A 20,672-nucleotide genomic window follows, 5' to 3' on the forward strand; every position below is an offset into this window, starting at 1 on the left:
GTAACATAGTATCTAAGGTTGAAAAAAGACAATTGTCCATCGAGTTCAACCTATTTGTGGTCTCCTATGCACGATTATTTTGTAGAAAATTTTGACTGAAGTTGATGACTGCCGTTACGTTTTACCCCTCTTTTTTATAATAACCATAGTGCGTGACTATGCCCCGTAACCCTGGATATCCTTATCCATTAGGAATAAATCTAACCCATTCTTAAAGGTGTTGACTGAGTCTGCCATTACAACTCCCTCAGGCAGGGAAGTCCAAACACGTATCGTCCTTACCGTAAAAAAGCCTTTACGCCGTATTGTGCGGAATCTCCTCTCCTCTAACCTGAGCGAGTGTCCACGAGTTCTCTGTGTTGATCTAACCAAAGACAGGTCCTGCGCAAGATCTGTATAATGTCCCCTTATATATTTGTAAATGTTGATCATGTCCCCTCTTAATCTCCTCTTTTCCAGTGTAAACATGCCTAGTCTTGCAAGCCTTTCCTCGTATACCAGCGTCTGCATACCCTTAATTAGTTTGGTCGCCCGCCTTTGAACCTTTTCTAGCTCCAGGATATCCTTTTTGTAGTAAGGTGCCCAGAATTGTACACAGTATTCAAGGTGTGGCCTCACAAGTGATTTATATAACGGGAGTATAATACTCTCGTCCCTAGCATCAATTCCCCGTTTTATGCATGCTAATATCTTATTAGCCTTTTTTGCTGCAGTCCTACTTTGGGTACTACTGCTTAGTTTGCTATCTATGAGGACACCTAAGTCCTTTTCCAGTACAGAATCCCCTAATTTTACCCCATTTAGTAGGTAGGTGTTATTTTTGTTCTTGTTACAACAGTGCATTACCTTACACTTGTCTGTATTGAAGCGCATTCTCCATTTCGCTGCCCAAGCTTCTAATTTAACTAAGTCGTTCTGAAGCGACTCAGCATCCCCCTCCGCATTTATAACTTTACACAATTTGGTATCATCTGCAAAAATTGACACCATGCTCTCTAGACCTTCTGTTAGGTCGTTAATGAAAATATTGAACAATAGCTGTTCTAATACTGAGCCTTGCGGCACACCACTTAGCACTTCTGTCCAAGTTGAAAAAGATCCATTAACCACAACGCGCTGCTCCCTATTATCTAACCAGTTTTTGACCCAAGTGCATATTGTGCTTCCTAGCATTGATTCTTGTAGCTTGTAGATGTCTCATGTGTGGTACAGTGTCGAATGCTTTGGCAAAATCTAAAAACATTACATCCACCTCTTTACCCTGATCTAGGTTTGCGCTTACTGTTTCATAAAAGCCAAGGCCCTCATTCCGAGTCGTTCGCTCGGTAATTTTCATTGCATCGCAGTGAAATTCCGCTTAGTACGCATGCGCAATAATCGCACTGCGACTGCGCCAAGTAATTTTACAATGAAGATAGTATTTTTACTCACGGCTTTTTCTTCGCTCCGGCGATCGTAGTGTGATTGACAGGAAATGGGTGTTACTGGGCGGAAACACGGCGTTTTCGGGGCGTGTGGATAAAAACGCTACCGTTTCCGGAAAAAACGCAGGAGTGGCCGGAGAAACGGAGGAGTGTCTGGGCGAACGCTGGGTGTGTTTATGACGTCAAACCAGGAACGACAAGCACTGAACTGATCGCAGATGCCGAGTAAGTCTGAAGCTACTCTGAAACTGCTAAGTAGTTTGTAATCGCAATATTGCGAATACATCGGTCGCAATTTTAAGAAGCTAAGATACACTCCCAGTAGGCGTAGGCTTAGCGTGAGCAACTCTGCTAAATTCGCCTTGCGAGCGATCAACTCGGAATGAGGGCCCAAGTAAGTTGGTTTGACAGGATCTGTCCTTCATAAACCCATGTTGATTCCTTTTAATGACCTTATTGACTTCAAGGAACTTCTGAATACTATCTCTTAGAATACCTTCCAATACTTTCCCCACTATAGATGTAAGACTAACTGGTCTATAATTACCTGGTTCAGCTTTACTTCCCTTTTTGAATATAGGCACTACTTCCGCTATACGCCAGTCTTTGGGAACCAAACCTGATATTACTGAATCCTTAAAGATCAAAAATAGTGGTTTTGCAAGTTCAGAGTGAAGCTCCATTAGAGCCCTTGGGTAAATACCCTCAGGACCTGATGACTTATTAATCTTTAAATGTTTTAATCGGTCTTTCTGGGAATGCTTTGTGATGTAGGCCATGCACCAATTTAGTTGCCCTTCTTTGTACAGTTTAGGCAGAAGGCGGATGTATTCTGGGTCAGCTGACTGTATCTGACTGAGCTAATCATTGTTTAATAATGTGACCACCCTGTCTGATTGTACAAACTACAGTATATCCATTTTACATTACTTGCCATGGGCTAACTTCCAGCTGCAACTTCTCCGTCACACTAGGTGTTATATGACTACTGATTGCAATCCTACCATGCATCCCATCTATACCTGTTCATGTGATCTATTTCCCCTTTCCCTGCCTGCTGCTGTGACTAGTGAGGTATTCTGTGGGTATAAACTAATAGGCCCTACACACTGGGTGATAATATTCAAAGATATGAACGATCTCGTTCATTAATGAACGAGATACCGTTCATATCTTTGAGTGTGGAGGCTCCAGCGATGAATGATGTGCGGCCCCGCGCTCATTCATCGCTGGTGCCCCATCGGCTGTGCATGCAGGCCAATATGGATGATCTTGTCCATATTCTTGTCCATATTTGCCTGCACTTCTATGGAGCCGGGTGATGGGGGGAGTGAAGAAACTTCATTCCCCCGTCACTGCCTCCCACCGCCGGGTCGCCCATCGGCCGTATCCGCCGACGGGCAGCTCGGCGGCGATCGCTCAATGTGTAGGGCCCTTTAGGGGTTTGGGGCAATTAATAAGACCTGAATGGAGGAGTAGGACATAGATCAAAATCTAACGTTACAGCTGTCACTGAGCAATACACTAGGGTTTCACATCAGGGGAGTTGGATTAGGGGTGGCAAAACTTGAGAGAGGCGCCATCCACCCAGACGCCTGTGCAGCCGCTAGCTTCAGCGCTGCCCGTGCTGCTGTATTAGCAGCAGTGTGTCCAGAACCGCTGCTATTACAGCAGCACTTAACCAGCAGCAGAGCCGGCGCTAGCCACTCAGCGTGGTTCGCGATGCAGGGAGACGCCTGCCTGGAAAGCCGCTCTCCCCGCTCCGCTGCTTGCTGCGCCTGTCACACTGCTGACAGGATGTGGCATGCTACAGCAGTGGAGGAGGGAGCACTTCACCGCGATCCCCTGGCTGGGTCTCCCCTCGCAGACAGCGCCGTACAGCTGAGAGTGGGACTGAAGACTAAGCAATAGATAGGGGGGTCTACAGGGGCCCCTGATGTTCTCGGCTGCAGACATGCATCTGGGAAAGGAGCAGCAGCTCGGAGCTGGGATTATTAATGCCAGCGGCCCCCCTCTCCAGCACTATATCATTATATGCAGACTGTAGTTACCGGCATGGGGGTTGTATGCCCCCCTCACTCTGGAGTAGCAGCCTCGCAGGAGAATGTTTAGATCTCCTGACAAGCTGAACTTCCTCTCCTCATTCATCTGCATGTAGCCCCGTCCCCAGGTCTCCTCCTGCTCCTCCGTTCTCCCCCTGCATCCCCTGGCTGGACTGGATAGAGGCTCTCACAAGATTCCCAGGTGTGATTCTTTTATGTCCACATGTCTACCTCTTTCCCCTATGTTCCTCTTTCCCTATATCTCCATGTGTGCCTCTTTCCCCTATATCCCCATCTGTGCCTCTTTCCTCTATGTCCCCATGTGTGCCTCTTTCCCCTATATCCTTATATCTGCCACTTCCCCCTATGTCCCCATCTGTGCCTCTTTCCCCTGTGTCCCCATGTGCCCCTCCAACTGTTCCTTTACTCCTCCCCTTTCAATGCCTCAGTCCTCTTTCCCATTAGTTCCTCTGCTCACTTTCCTGTATACTGTACAGTCTGTATATCCCATCCATGACTCTATCCCCTCTGTCTGTGTCTGATACTCCACCCCCCCCCCCCTTTCCCCCCTCTTTACCTCTGCTCCCTATGCCATCTGTACCTCTGTCCTTCTCCATGTAATATGTGTAATGGGCTATATCCGACGTAATATGTATAATGGGCTCTACCAGGCATAATGTGTACTACAAGCGGGTCTACCAGGCGTAATGTGTACAAGCGGCTCTACCAGATGTAATGTGTAAACACTGCTCTACCAGGCGTAATGTGTACAAGCGGCTCTACCAGGCGTAATGTGTACAAGCGGCTCTACCAGGCGTAATGTGTACAAGCGGCTCTACCAGGCATAATGTGTACAAGCGGCTCTACCAGACGTAATGTGTGAACACTGCTCTACCAGGCGTAATGTGTACAAGCGGCTCTACCAGGCGTAATGTGTACAAGCGGCTCTACCAGGCGTAATGTGTACAAGCGGCTCTACCAGGCATAATGTGTACAAGCGGCTCTACCAGACGTAATGTGTAAACACTGCTCTACCAGGCGTAATGTGTACAAGCGGCTCTACCAGGCGTAATGTGTAAACACTGCTCTACCAGGCGTAATGTGTACAAGCGGCTCTACCAGGCGTAATGTGTAAGCGCTGCTCTACCAGGCGTAATGTGTGTAATGGGATCTACTAGGCATAATGTGTACAAGGGGCTGTATCCGGCATAATATTTATAATGGGCTCTACCTGGCATAATGTGTATAGGGGCTCTAGCAGGCGTAATGTGTATAGGGGCTCTAGCAGGCGTAATGTGTACAAGCGGCTCTACCGGGTGTAATGTGTACAAGCGGCTCTACCTGGCATAATGTGTGTAATGGGCTCTATCTGGCATAATGTGTATAAGCGGAACTACCAGGTGTAATTTGTGCAAGCAGCCACTCCCAGCTGCTTCTTATGTGGCCAGGAGCTAGGGGCGCCAAACTGAGATTTTATCCTGGCCCCCCCAACCAAAAAACGTTCTGACGCCCCTGGTTCACATGAAAGACTTACATACTGCTGCTTCTTATCCGCCTCCAGCTTAATGAGCTCATCCTTCTCCGACTGAAGCTCTTTCTCATTATACAAAAACTCCCGTACAATGAACCTGGAAGTGCAGGGATATTATTATGGACAAATAAAAGTAAACAATCACTTAATATTGCAGCACAGTCTGATCTTAAGCTGGGTGAACACTGGAGCGACGGGTATTCTTTCCACCATAGGAACGAATGCAGTCAGCCCAGATTGTGTGTACACTTTTGAGCGACTTTAATGAAGCACGGAACGATCATGTTCCGTCCTTCTTTAGCATACTATAGGATGCTAGCGATATCGCTTGGTTTGATGTGCATCAAACCTAGTGTCCGTCGCTAGCAACCACAGGAGCACGCAATCACCTGTACACACTCTCTCTGCACATGTTACATCTGTCCCCTCTGCAGTGCACATGGTTTTGCACAATTGCTAGCTTTTTGGGTTTGCTAACAAACCTGAATAAGACCCTATGTATTATTTTGTTTTAATAGCCAGTGTGATTACAGTGCTGCTAGATTGTGTTTGTATATGTTTACGTTCAAGGAGTGACTCTCCTTGTAGCAGCTGCTATTAGTGGATTACTCAATTGTAGCGCCCATCCCATTTGTTTCCGATTATTGGCCCCGTAGCTTGCCTTCTCTACTGTGCCCCATTGTTTCCTGAATCATTAATACATTATACATTGTGTACACTTTAGGCACCATTTGTGTGAAGCAGAATTGCCAGCATGGTTTCCCCAGTTATGACCTGGATAAATCAGAATGTGCTTGGTGTGCCTCTGCTTTAATCCAGATGTTTCATTGTGAAATCCTTTGAAATCAATATAAAGGTAAACATGACGCTGTACAATGCCGCAAATACCCCTGTGCTGGCCGTTCCCATGGGCAAAACTGATCATAACAATCACACATCTCACTTGTTTTCTCGAGCCTTCGCTTTAAATTCATCAATCACTTTTCGGAAGATGGTGACTGTAAACAAACCTCCTTCTGTGTCCTCTGCCACCAACCTCCAAAAAAAATAAGAGACAGGACAATGAACAACAGGGCGAGACTTGCTAATCCCCGCTGACCCAACCTGTGTCCTGGCTGTCACATATTTATCAATGTTCAACATATTTATCAATGACCTAGAAATAGGCCTGGAAAGCACAGTGTCAATCCTTGCAGATGATACTAAATTGTGTAAGGTAATTAATTGAGAATTGGATGGGGAGTCCTTGCAGAATGATCTATCTAAACTTGAATTCTGGGCGTCTAAATGGAAAATGAGGTTCAATACAGACAAATGCAAGGTTATGCATTTTGTGACTAAAAACAAACTTGCATCCTACATATTAAATGGGGAACACCTAGGGGAAACAGAGTTGGAAAAAGATTTGGGGGTATTCATTGATAATAGGCTTAATAACCATACACAATGTCAAAACGCAGTAAAGAAGGCAAGTAAGGTGCTAGCGTGCATAAAAAGGGGAATTGAGACAAGGGACTCGGATGTAATCCTGCCGCTGTATAAGGCATTGGTACGTCCGCACCTGGAATATTGTGTTCAGTTTTGGGCACCATATTATAAAAAAGACATCGGTGAACTCGAAAGGGTTCAAAGGCGAGCTACTAACTTGATTAAAGAGCTAGAGGGACTGGATTATAAGGAAAGACTTACTAGGCTGAATATGTATACACTAGAAAAGAGGCGCCTAAGAGGAGACATTATTATATCTTCAAATATGTAAAGGGACATCACAAAGAGTTATCAGAGGAACTATTTATTAAAAGAACACAGTTTAGGACACGTGGGCACTCGCTGCGACTGGAGAAGAGAAAGTTCCGAACGCGACGGAGGAAAGGGTTCTTCACTGTTAGGGCAATCAGGATGTGGAATTCCCTGCCAGGGAAGGTAGTAATGGCGGACTCTGTAAATGGATTTTAAAAAGGAATGGATACATTTCTGAATGAAAATGATATCCAAGGTTATAATACTTAAAATATCAATGTGGTTAATCTGTGGGTAACATGAGCTAACTAGTCATAAAGCATTATTCAGCAAGTATGTAGGTTCATCACAACTTAATACAGGTTGAACACGATGGGCAATTTGTCTCTATTCAACCTCAATTACTATGTTATGTTACTATGGGGTCTGGGACTCAGAAAATCGTGAAAAACTCATGTCGACCTTTTTCCATGTCGACCTTGTCCCTGTCGACCTTTTGTCCATGTCAACCTTTTTCCATGTCGACCTAAGGTGTGTCGACCAACTGGCGTCGACCTAAGGTGTGTCGACCTTTTTGCTGTCGACCTGGAGTCCGGATACCGTTACTATGTTATTGCAGCAGCCCTTCAGTAACCTTTGTCCATACCCAGATACAGCACAAGTGTGAGCTCTTGTAGCTTAAAGAATAACTACTATGAGATTCAAATTAATCTATTGTCATTATATTCCAAATCCACCCTCAGGTCCACAGTCCACTGTCCATTTTTCTCAAATGACATGACTACAAGGGGAACCCATCCAACAGAGTGCCATCTGGTAACTTTAATAGCAAAACCGTGTTTTACTTACAATATGTATAATCTGTATATGATTAGGGCTCAACAATTAACCCCCAACCCCATCACACAAACATTTATCTTGACTGTCTTGGAGACTGCATCCACTGGGCGTAATCGGACCACATCCCACCCTGGGGTGCACCCTTTGGTCAGGAACATTCTGCCTCCAAGTCTCCTGGCTAACTGAGATAAGTGCAGATTGTTCCGACTTACTTGGTTGAGCGAGGTACCACCATATCAGACAGTGATTCGTAGGTTTTTTGCCATGCAGCATAGCTTGTCCTGCAAAGCACAGGAAAATACAATTAATGCTAAGGACACACAGATAATAGTCTGCGTCTCGCTTTAGTGTATTGCTAGAATGTCCAGGGCTTAACAAATCATTAACGGGAGATGTATCAAACCTTGGAGACAAAGTGGAGAGAGATAAAGTACCAACAAATCAGCTTCTATCAGTTTTCAAATACGGGTTCAGTATGATATACCGGTGGCTGGGATGCCAGCCGTCAGTATACCAACAATGGCATCCCAGCCGTCAGTATGCCGGCAGCGGGGCAAGCGCAAAGAGTCCCCTTGCGGGCTCAGTCGCTTGCTGCGCTCGCCCCAGGTTCTATGCCCACACTATGGGTGTCGTGGACACCCATGACTGGGAATAGCCCCTGTTGGCCGGGATTCCGGCTGTCGGCATTGTCAGCGGTCGGTATCCCAGCGTCGGTATTCTGACTGATGGGATCCCGACCGTCGGGAACTTACCTGCATCCCTCAAATACAGCCTGTAAACTGACTAGCTGACTGGTACATTATCTGTCTCCCACGTAAGATACTACACTCAGAAAAGTTCAATTTGTACATAAGGTCTAGTACTCATATTTAATAACATTTATTTTTGGAAACTGGAGCATACAGAGGATCCCAATGCAAACACGTGGAGAGCATACAAACTCCACACTGATAGGGACTTGGGGTCTTATTCAGGTCACATCGGAAGCGTGATGCGACCGCAATTTTTGAGATGGGGCTGCAGCGTGCACATGCAGGTCCCGTCCTGCGCATGCAAGTGCAGTTAATGCGTTCAGGTCACATTAACTGTGAATGCCTCTGTTTGACAGGTAGAGGCGTTCACGGGGTGGGCGCAAGGCGTTTGCTGACCATTGCGGGGGCGGTGCGGGGAAAACGGGGGCGTGTCAACTGTGTTTTGGGGGCGACTGCGTGAAGTCACACGCAGCCTCTCTGATCTATAAAGTGGCGTTGGGACTCCTGCCGGTGCAGCCAGGCTGGTTGCCAGTCCTGCTGTCGCAGCCAGTTGGTGGGCAGCGGGTAGCATGCTGGGCGGCCTTGCCCTGCGATGGGCGGCCCCGCAGCATGTGAAAGAACGGATTGCAAATTCTGCTTTTTAGCAGAATTTGCAATCTGTACTGAATAGGGTCCTTGGTCAGGAATTGTGAGGAAATAATGCTAACCACTACGCCACAGTGCTGCCAGTATAAGCCTTAATATGGTGTGCAAAATAAAATACTTCCTGTATTCTGGGGGGGTTTTTTTGTTCTTCTTTATTTTTTAATGCCATTTTTATTGTTTTCATTGTATTAGAAAGTAGTAAAGCATGGTATAGCAATTAGGAGATCTCAGGGGTGGATTATATTGGGGTAGTCTAGCTGAGCACAGCACCAAATCCCACTTTGCACTATCTTGACGGCTTTTTCAAGCAAAACTATCATCTATAAGTATATACACAAACATGGCACTTTGCACATTGTTTCTGGTGGAAGGGAACAAGCCAGATACATAATAATAATAATAATAATAATAATAATAATAATAATAATAATACATGAAAAGAAAACTTAGTCTGCAATCTTTCTTTGTGTCCATAGTAGTTAGTTGTTCCTGACAGCAGATGTGACAGAGAAATGGTGATAATTGAGCTATAAAGACGCTGTGTGCTGGAAATATGCTATCTCCATCCTATGGGGTGTATTCAATTATAGTCTGAACTGCCGTCTTGTCGGTAGTATCCGGCTTTTTTAGGTCAAATCGTGATTCAACCTATTCAATGGTGCTGCCATTTTTCTGTCAGGTCGGCAAATCCGACTTGTCGGAAAACACATGGATCCGTGGATTAGCCACGGATCCACGTGTTTTGTCTGATTTGCGGCCAAATCTGACAGCTTTTAGTTGCGTTTTCGACAATGTCAATCCGACTTTAAAAAGTCAGATTGACATTGTCAAGAACGGCCAAATCCTGTCGGATTTCACTGCAAATCCGTCGGAAAGGAATCCGACATGCATTGAATAGACCCCTAAGTAGGCAACAGGAAAGCTGCCTGGACACCCATGGAAGAGTGCCCTTTATCTGAGAGGGGTCACTGTAACGCCTACTTCAATAGTCGTGTACATTTGGTATTTCAATAGATCCAATGAAAAGGTTTTAATGTTCCAAGCTTCTTTGCTCCTTCTTTACAGAAAAGTTTCCCAGTGACTGGCTAGCTATCAATGCTTCAGTGCTGTGCGTGCGCAAGCAAACAGAAACAGCGGCCAAACATGCGCAATTTAGAAGGTGAATGGGCTATTACCATGAGACTGCCCCCAACGATGGTAAAACCAACGGGAGGATACCATTGATGGTAGATGGCCACCCCTACTTTACATAGTTGAATAATAATAAAAAAAATGGTAAAGGGGTTGGGATGTAAATGTTCAGAATCCCGACTCCCCCCAACACCTCCCCTCTCCCCCAAAGCATAACATTAATCCTCCCTAGGAGTGCCTAAACTCCTGCAGCCTAAATTTACCCCAGCTCCTTGCAGCCTAACCCTCCCAGAAAGGCCCCTCCCTCATGGCATACCTGTCCTGCAGCCCGGCAGACGATCATTTGGGACCCCAGCGGTCGGAATTACAGCACCTGGTTCGTGACCCTATTAGGGGTGCCGGAGTTGACATTCTGAGTGGTGTTGGGATTCCGACTGCCGGGATCCTGACTGGATCCCGTACATGGTAGTGTGTGTACTGTGCTTAGCACAGAGCAACAGTAGGCCCAAAAAAAAAGTTTCAGAGTTTTTGTCCTGTGCTTTCCCTTTGTAAATAGCCCCCATAAGCTGCACCTACTGGCTCTCCACAGTCAACAACACAATCAATAATAGCAGCAGCAACATATTAAACCAATCTTACTTTGGAACAACCACTAAAAGTGTAATGAGATATTCTGAGTTCAAAACAAAGTCTTCTTTATTAACAATGTCAGCCAAGGTCCTGGTGAGGAGGTTGCCCCTGTGGAATAAGGGAGAAATGAATCCGTATGAAAGGAGAATGTGGCTATTTACATAAGAACATTTACCTACATTAATTAAAGCAGCCATTTGGAAACGATTCCCAGGATTTAGATATCAGTATGTGGTAAACTATTACAGGCATGGGGGGTCATTCTGACCTGATCGCTCGCTGCTCGCAGTTCATAGCAGCGCAGCGATCAAATCAAAACTGTGCATGTGCCGGCCCCGCAGTGCGCCTGCATATGGCTGACGGCTGTCGTTGCCTAGCGATCGCCTCTGATTGACAGGCAGAGGCGGTCGTTGAGCGGTAGGGCGTGGCACAGCGGCCGTTTTGTGGGCGCGGTCCGGCCAACGCAGGCGTGGCCGGACCGTGCAGGGGGCAGGCCGCAGCAGCTGTGTGACGTCACACGCAGACGCTGCGACTCGGCCAGCGACGAGTAACTCCCGGCCAGCCGCAGGAGCTGCACTGGCTGAGAGTTACTCTTCAAGTACAAAAGCATCGCCGCTGTGCGATACTTTTCCACTTGTGCGGGAAGGAGGGCGGCCAGACATGCGGGGCGGACTAGCCCTGTGCTGGGCGTCCCCCCGCATGTAAGTGTAAGTGATCATAGCTGTGCTAAATTTAGCACAGCTACAATCAGGTCGGAATGACCCCCTAGGATCTGTATACTGGTGGCTTGTGACCTAACACATATTGGGGTATATGTAAAACTAGTACAGGAGCTGTAGTATTATCCATAGAACCAATCGGAGTTACAAGAGAGATATCTAGGATCCGATTGGTTGATCTGAGCAATGTAAAGGTCCATACACACTTGGCGTTTTTGCCCAGTGTGTATGAACAGCGATGATTGCTGACATCGCTGGGCTGAAAAGCGCTCAGTGCATACACACTGTGCGTTTTTCCCCCCTGCCCAGCGATGTCAGCGGGGTGAGCGGCTTTCCATAGCAGGACACTATGGAAAGCCGCTCACCATGCCGTTCATCTACTGGTAACACCAGTAGATGAACGCCGGCCTCCAGCGATGAAGCGGGAGCACGCATCAGCGCTCACCGCTCATTGCCGGGGCATACACACTGGGCGGCTTTGAGCTGAAAGCAGCTCAACACACCAAAAGTGACCTGCTTTCAGCTCAAAATTGCCCAGTGTGTATGGGCCTTAACAGCTTCCCTACTCATTTTTATAAAAGGGCCCAATTGTCTAGTATGCCTGAATTTCATGATGCAATAAAGTTGCAGTTTTCTAAATTAAAAGAGACAGACAGACAGACAGACAGACAGACAGACAGACAGATAGATAGATAGATAGATAGATAGATAGATAGATAGATAGATAGATAGATAGATAGATAGAAAAAGATCATATCTATTAATTTAAAATCCAAATCCACATTACCAAATGAAATGTATTTCCATCTGGTAATGTGTGTGATTATTAATATAATGGCTCGTTTAATCTACGTCTGTATCATCAATAGCTAAAAATAAGCAGTGCTGCCACTTCCTGTATAGAAGGAGCGTCCTCTGTCCCTCCCTACTATAATTTCCATCTAATTATGAATATTGGGGGTAATTCCAAGTTGATCGCAGCAGGAAATTTTTTAGCAGTTGGGCAAAACCATGAGCACTGCAGGGGAGGCAGATATAACATGTGCAGAGAGAGTTAGATTTAGGTGTGGTGAGTTCAATCTGCAATCTAAATTGCAGTGTAAAAATAAAGCAGCCAGTATTTACCCTGCACAGAAACGAAATAACCCACCCAAATCTAACTCTCTCTGCACATGTTATATCTGCCTCCCCTGCAATGCACATGGTTTTGCGCAACTGCTAAAAAATTTCCTGCTGCGATCAACTTGGAATTACCCCCTTTGTTACCAATGACAAATATACACTCAAACGCATGCAAAGCATAAACATCTATACGTACGCCGTTTTCCTCTCCAAGCTATGAAGATTGCTTTTGATGTTGTTGTATGTCTGAGCTCTTGACTTTAGGTCGGTCTCTATTTGTGTCATTTGCTACAATAGAAAGGAAATACATACTTCAGTATACTTATTAGAAAGCAGTCTTACCGTCATACCAGCTCAAGGCATCACTACACGTTAAGCTTTGAGTGGCGTTATTCCTTAAAAGACCAATAAGATGTTTACTAAATAATAGTAATATTCTCTATAACTATTTTGTAATATATTTATCTTTTAAATTTATGTAAATGTCAAAATCAACTGCAGCTTCAGACCAATCCCTGTAATGGTCAACTGTGGCTTCAGCCCTATCCCTGTAATGGACAACTGTGGCTCCTGCCCTATCCCTGTAATGGGCAACTGTGGCTTATGCCCAATCCCTGTAATGGTCAACTGTAGCTTCTGCCCTATCCCTGCAATGGTCAACTGCAGCTTCTGCCTGATCCCAGTAATGGTCAACTGTGGCTTCTGCCCAGTCACTTTAATGGTCAACAGTAGATTCTGCCCAATCCCTGTAATGGTCAAATGCAGCTTCTGCCCAATTCCTGTAATGATCAACTGTGGCTTCTGCCCAATCCCTGCAATGGTCAACTGTGGCTTCAGCCCTATCCCTGTAATGGGCAACTGTGGCTTGTGCCCAATCCCTGTAATGGTCAACTGTAGCTTCTGCCGTATCACTGCAATGGTCAACTGCAGCTTCTGCCTAATCCCAGTAATGGTCAACTGTGGTTTCTGCCCAATCACTTTAATGGTCAACTGTAGCTTCTGCCCAATCCCTGTAATGATCAACTGTGGCTTCTGCCCAATCCCTGCAATGGTCAACTGTAGCTTCTGCCCTATCCCTGCAATGGTCAACTGCAGCTTCTGCCTGATCCCAGTAATGGTCAACTGTGGCTTCTGCCCAGTCACTTTAATGGTCAACAGTAGATTCTGCCCAATCCCTGTAATGGTCAAATGCAGCTTCTGCCCAATTCCTGTAATGATCAACTGTGGCTTCTGCCCAATCCCTGCAATGGTCAACTGTGGCTTCAGCCCTATCCCTGTAATGGGCAACTGTGGCTTGTGCCCAATCCCTGTAATGATCAACTGTAGCTTCTGCCGTATCACTGCAATGGTCAACTGCAGCTTCTGCCTAATCCCAGTAATGGTCAACTGTGGTTTCTGCCCAATCACTTTAATGGTCAACTGTAGCTTCTGCCCAATCCCTGTAATGATCAACTGTGGCTTCTGCCCTCTCCCTGCAATGGTCAACTGCAGCTTCTGCCTAATCCCAGTAATGGTCAAATGTAGCTTCTGCCCTATCCCTCTAATGGTCAACTGAGGCTTCTGCCCAATCCCTGTAATGATCAGATGCGTCTTCTGCCCAATCTCTGTAATGGTCAACTGCAACTTCCCCCAATACCTGTAATGGTCAACTGAGGCTTCTGCCCAATACCTGCAATGGTCCTTCTGCCCTATCCCTGCAATGGTCAACTGCGGCTTCTGCCCAATCCCTGTAATGGTCAACTGCGTCTTCTGCCCAATCCCTGTAATGGTCAACTGTGGCTTCCTCTCAATCCCTGTAATGGTCAACTGTGGCTTCCTCCCAATCCCTGTAATGGTCAACTGTGGCTTCTGCCCAATCCCTCTAATGTTCAACTGTGGCTTCTGCCCAATCCCTGTAATAGTCAACTGCAACTTCTGCCCAATCCCTGTAATGATGAACTGTGGCTTCTGCCCAATTCCTGCAATGGTCAACTGTAAATTCTGCCCTATCCCTGCAATGGTCAATTGTAGCTTCTGCCCTATCCCTCTAATGGTCAACTGTGGCTTCAGCCCAATCCCTGTAATAGTCAACTGCAGTTTACCCCATTACCTATAATAGTCAACTGAGGCTTCTGCCCAATCCCTGTAATGGTCAAATGTGTCTTCTGCCCAATCTCTGTAATGGTCAACTGCATCTTCTGACCAATCCCTGTAATGGTCAACTGTGAATTCCTCCCAATCCCTGTAATGGTCAACAGTGGCTTCTGCCCTATCCCTCTAATGGTCAACTGCAGCTTCTGCCTAATCCCTCTTATGGTCAACTGTGGCTTCTGCCCAGTCCCTGTAATGGTCAACTGTGGCTTCTGCCCTATCCCTGTAATGGTCACCTGTGGTTTCTGCCCAATCCCTTTAATGGTCAACAGCGGCTTCTGCCCTATCCCTATAATGGTCAACTGTGTCTTCTGCCCAATCTCTGTAATGGTCAACTGTAGCTTCTGACCAATCCCTGTAATGGTCAACTGTGGATTCCTCCCAATCCCTGCAATGGTCAACTGTGGCTTCTGCCATATCCCTCTAATGGTCAGCTGTGGCTTCTACCCAGTCCCTGTGATGGTCAACTGTGGCTTCTGCCCAGTCCCTGTAATGGTCAACAACCAGCAGCCCTCCATGAACTCCGTCCACCAATCCCTGGGTTTGGTGACTATGATCCCCGGGGCGGAGGGGCGGGGGGTAGTCGCAACATGGGGGAGGGGGGTGTTTAACCTGGCGGTGGCAGTAGCAGTGATATCTACAGTGGCGGCGCATGTGCAGCAGGACATTGGGGTATTTTTTACAAGCTCTGTCCCTTCATGCAATAATTGATACATCCATGAGATATAATCAATTTATCGCAGTGCAGATTGGGTCGATTTTATCACATCCCATCCGCATCCTCAGATGCAGAACGGTGATAATTCGGCCATTGCTGCTGCATATTACATGGGACACCTGTCTACATTTTTAGAAAGGGGCCAGACATGGTGTTATATTAAATGGGATCCGTTCAATTTGCCGGCTGTTGGAACCCGGCAGTCAGGATGTCGACGCTGGACTCCCGACAGCCAACAATGCCGCCAGCCAGAATCCCGGCAAAACAGGACTATTCCCACTCGTGCGATGAATGCAGCGAGCCACTGAACCCGCAGCATGGCTAGTGCAGTGATCTGACATGCAAGGGGACTCTTTGCGCTCGCCCCGCTGCCGGCATTCTGGTGGGCGGGATACTGCTACCGGGAAATGGACAGCCGGCATCCTGCCCACCGGTAAATCATACTGAATCCATATTAAATATATTTATGTGCAAAATTGATGTAAATGATGAAATAACACATAATCTCCTCATCCTCACCTTGGTCAGAGAATCTGTTATGTTGATCAGTGATTGCTTCACGGGGTATTTAGCCATGTCCCACTCAAAACGGGATAAATAACTGATAAGATCAACTGCGATAAGCAAAAAACATAAATCAGGCGTGCAAAAGGCAAGATATAGCGATGCATTATATGAGCAGCAGGAGACAGCTTCGTCATGCAGCTCCTGGGCAAGAAAGACACCAATGGGTGCTGAGGCCAAGGGGCTGATCCTGAGCCACACGCAAGCTGCAATGCGTACAGATCTTGCGGATTACAGCATACTGTGTATATACCATAGAGAGAAATTGGCTTTTGTACATTCACCAGATCAGGTATCCACATGCAGACTGCCATTTACCTCACTGCACGTCCCTGGTGGTAATAACTGGGCCTGGAACTCTTCCGCCTCATGGGAGTGTCAGCGGCAGAGTGGGTGGCGCATTGGATGATTTCCATGGTCATTAGCAGCGTGTGGACGAGATGGAATGTTTGTTTTACCTGGATCTTTTGCAGCCAGCATGGGACTGGTGTAAGGGCCTTATTCTGGTTTGTTAGCAAAGCAAAAAAGCACACTAATGGGCAACACCATGTTGCACTGCAGGGGACACTGAAGGGGGGGAACCCCCAAAGTCAGATACTGGCGTTGACAGTAGCAGACATATGAACAGTGAGCGAGATAGGCTTTCCCAGGCAGTCGCATGCATATTTATTATAATGTACAAAGGGGGAGTCTAACATTACCATAACATAGTATACAGACATCCACGGCCAGGCAGAAAAGTGGTCTCAGGTTTCTGACTCAGAATCAACCACCAAGTGTGCAGTATTCTATTCCGAGTGTAAGGGATAATTTTTACCATTGTTGAAAACATTAGGAAAACTGAGTCTGAACTGCCTTCCAATATTTCTACTCTGTATACTGTAATGTAACTGATAACTGCCTTCAGTATAATTTATATCTGATGTGAGCTCCATCTAGTGGTCACTGTCATATACCAGATAATTGGCAATAAATTCTCTCTTCTAAGCTTCCACTACTATAGGCAACACAAGTGTTTTCTGTGAGCAAGGAATAGTATCTCCATTTGACAAAATGTATTGTGATAAAGAAATAGCATTATGTATATTCTCCCCAGAGCTGTAACTAGGCATTTTGGTGCCCTGTGCCAAAAAGCACATTGGCGACCCCCCCCCCCCCCCTCCCAACCCCACCCATTATGCTAATTAGGAACAGCACACACCTTCAACACATGGCCAAAAAAGGTATGGTCTCATGGAGAAGGAGCAGGAACACACAACAGTACACCCAATTCAAATTATGCCACACAGCGCAGTCAGTAGTGCAACCTTACTTACACTGCACCGCACAGTAGTGCCCCGTATTAACGTTACGTCACACAGTAGTGCCCCTTATTGCAAATGATGTCACACGGTGTTACCCCTCTATACTCTTACTAAACACTCAGGCCCAGGACACGTGTAGCAAACAATAATTCTCAGAAAACCAACATAGGCTATTTGAGATTGAAAGGTTTCATTCATACAAAGAGGCTGGGACATAAGAACAGCCAGTGACAGGGGACCAACTGTGAATGTCACTGTGAATGAAGAATGGGATAATTGTTTCTCCACAAATAAAGTAAATATCACTTCTTTTGTAAACTCTGTATTGTAATATCACAATTATAGTTTTTTAGTGAGACACTGGCCCCTCCCCATTTCATATTGTTAAATCTACATCCCCATAATGCTTTAAATCAGTGCCGTAGCAGGGCACCAGTGCCCCTCCCCCTCCTGCACCTGTGACATCATAACATCACGGAAGGGGGGCCAGGACCTGGATCTTGGGGCAGATTTATTAAGCCTGGTGAAATGATAAAGTGGATGGAGATAAAGTACCAGTCAATCACCTCCTAACTTCCATGTTACAGGCTGGGTTTGAAAAATGACAGTTACATACCTCCCAACTTTTGGGAGGTAGAAAGAGGGACTCCCTGCATAGCCACGCCCATCGGAAAAAGGGGGTGTGGCATCAGAAAAAGGGGTGCGACCTCGCGGTAAAGCCGCTATCATGAGCCATGCCCCCATTTCACGTCACTATGCTATCGTGAGCCATGCGCGCATTTCACGCACTGTGAGCTGCTGGCATGCCCCATGCCCCCCACTGCTGCTCTGTGACAGGAGCCTCCCAACTGCCCCCCCCCCCCCACCCCACCGCGGGACACTGCGGCCCGTGGCTAGGACAGCGAGACAGTGGAGGGCACCACTGAATTCATCTAGCAAAAAAACGTAGGATGTCTTTGTATGTGGCCTCCTCATTTAACACTGCGCTGCCTGCTGCTGCAGATCTAATCAGGTGCAACCGCCACCATCAGGCTGTACCACATAGTGTCTCAGCGCTTCCCCCATGCTGACACATGTAACATCAAGTCATGTGAAGGAACACAGGAGGTGGATGTAACTATGGCTCCCGAGGACGCTCCCACGGCCGCTCCTCATAGCCTTGATGCACCTCCTCCAGGCCCCAGGATCCCGGCTCTCCAGCAGCACCAGATTACATTTCTGCACCTAGCAGCGTCACTGGAATGAATGAATATGAATATATATATATATATATATATATATAACAAGCCCAGCAGCGGCGGCACACACGGGTCTTACTCACAGTCAGTAAAGTGCATTTATTTCATCACTCAGTGTCCCGGGACACTGAGTGATGAAATAAATGCACTTTATGCACTTTACTGACTGTGAGTAAGACCCGTGAGTGCCGCCGCTGCTGGGCTTGTTATATATAGGATTTTTCCGGATGGCACCAATATATATATATATATATATGTATATATATATAGAAACAAAAAGTTCAGCACTCACCAAAATGAGCTCACTTATCCTCACAACATCAATGAATAAATTAATAAATGATGGGGGTTTAGTTAGTGATTTGGCCAATGCACAGAAGCCTGCATACCGCTCGCCAAGGTACCCCACCTTCATGCAGGTCCTACACTATCACAAAATCATAAAAATTAAAACCTGGCAACTGTATCACATAATACAACTGCAAATATGCCCACTTGGTGTAAGGTGTACCTGCCATGAACTGCATGGCTTTTAAAAGGTACACTAGTCACCTGACACTGGCTGATAAATTACTAAAGGGCAGCTGACACAGGTTTAAGATAATTGGGGTGCATGAACAAAGTTTGTGGCCACAGTTAATGAGTTAACCAAGGATTAACCCTGAAATATACCAACAAATAGAAAACCACAGCACTCGCCCCCCCAGAAGCGGGGTGCAGTATCCGCACTCGCCACTAATAGGGTGGGGTGCATGTAGCCCATGGCCACCGACTCAAAAATATAGAAACAAAAAGTTCAGCACTCACCAAAATGAGCTCACTTATCCTCACAACATCAATGAATAAATGAATAAATGATGAGGGTTTAGTTAGTGAATTGTGTATATTGTAACAAGAACACTGGAATAGTGTTTGAGGGCAGGTATGTTTGTCCCAGGTTCTTGTCTTACATGTTTTAGAAAATGAAAACTTCTAGGAAAATGCTTTTGTTTTGTTAGAACCTTTTCAGTTTGCTGGAAAAGCTGGATAAGGGCCCTGAGAGAGAGAGAGATAAGGCGAGTTCCAGACATTGGGCCCAGTTCGGATCTTTGGCCTCACAGAGGGCTAATCAGGGCTTTCAGCTGTGCAAGAGCCTTATAGGGCTCCTAACCTGATTAGTGTGTGCAGACTGCCTGGGAAGACTGCAAGTTCTCTGTGAGAGAAATAAGCTTCCTTACACAAGTGAGCCATTCAGTGTTGACTGAAAAACTCTGTGTTTTTGTTTAGAGACAGTTAGGAACATCTTGTGTTTAGTTAGTGCCGGACAGGCAAGGTATTTTCTTTTGATGTTTGTTTTATTTTCTGTTTAATAAAACTGGTTGTGGCCAGTTGCACCATAAAAACTGGACTTGTATGATTTCTCAGCTGCTGCCTGCTGCCATCTACCCCAAGAAACGGGGTCCGGTTCCCCTACAGTGTTACAACTTGGTGGAGAATGCGAGCACTCCGTTCTGCGCATAAGTGAAAGCAGCAGCTTTATGAGGCCTGCAGAAAATGGTGGTTTATGCAGATACAGCCCAGTGTTAAGTTGCTGAGACTCATCCCTGAGGATTTGATATATGTCCTGGGTGAAAGCAGCTACAAAGCCGCCTGAAAAATCTGTCGACATGGAGGAACTGCTTAAAGCCTTGCTGCAAGCTACAGCGGCTCAGCAGGAGGCCAACAGACAGCAGCAGGTGGCAATGGAGGAAAATAGGAAACAGCAGCAGGTGGCAATGGAGGAAAATTGGAGACTACAGCAGGAGGCCAACAGACAGCAACAGGTGGCAATGGAGGAAAATAGGAGACAGCAGCAGGTGGCTATTGACGAACTTTACAGGCAACAGCGTCAGGATAGAGAGGCCTTAACAGAAGTGGTGCAGAGCCTTGCAGCCTGGATTGGAGATGTGGCCATCAGTTTTCCGACCAGCTCTAGTTCTATATGGGCCAATCACTTCCTGCAGAAAATGACAGAGGCTGATGATGTGGAGGCCTACCTGACCACGTTTGAAAGGACTGCCAAGCGTGAGAACTGGCCGAAAGCACAGTAGGCCAGTCTGCTGGCACCTTTTCTGTCAGGTGAGCCCCAAAAAGCGTACTTTAAGCCCTGCTGAGGCTTGGGAC

At 46.4% G+C, this 20,672-nt stretch overlaps 1 protein-coding gene across 1 annotated transcript in view; it reads right to left on the reverse strand.

Moving 5' to 3' along the window:
- Nucleotides 1–20,672, reverse strand: part of ATP6V1C2 (ATPase H+ transporting V1 subunit C2) — a 117,643-nt gene that overhangs the window by 30,353 nt on the left and 66,618 nt on the right. Inside the window, exons 5-10 of the mRNA XM_063919499.1 lie at nt 15,944–16,038; nt 12,773–12,864; nt 10,745–10,843; nt 7,790–7,858; nt 5,941–6,033; nt 5,001–5,094 (exon numbers count right to left, since the gene is read on the reverse strand). Coding sequence (XP_063775569.1) covers nt 5,001–5,094; nt 5,941–6,033; nt 7,790–7,858; nt 10,745–10,843; nt 12,773–12,864; nt 15,944–16,038 — 542 coding nt within the window. The remainder of the gene's footprint in view (nt 1–5,000; nt 5,095–5,940; nt 6,034–7,789; nt 7,859–10,744; nt 10,844–12,772; nt 12,865–15,943; nt 16,039–20,672) is intronic.

This window comes from Pseudophryne corroboree, chromosome 4 (assembly GCF_028390025.1).
Source record: "Pseudophryne corroboree isolate aPseCor3 chromosome 4, aPseCor3.hap2, whole genome shotgun sequence".
NCBI classification, from domain to species: Eukaryota; Metazoa; Chordata; class Amphibia; order Anura; family Myobatrachidae; genus Pseudophryne; species Pseudophryne corroboree.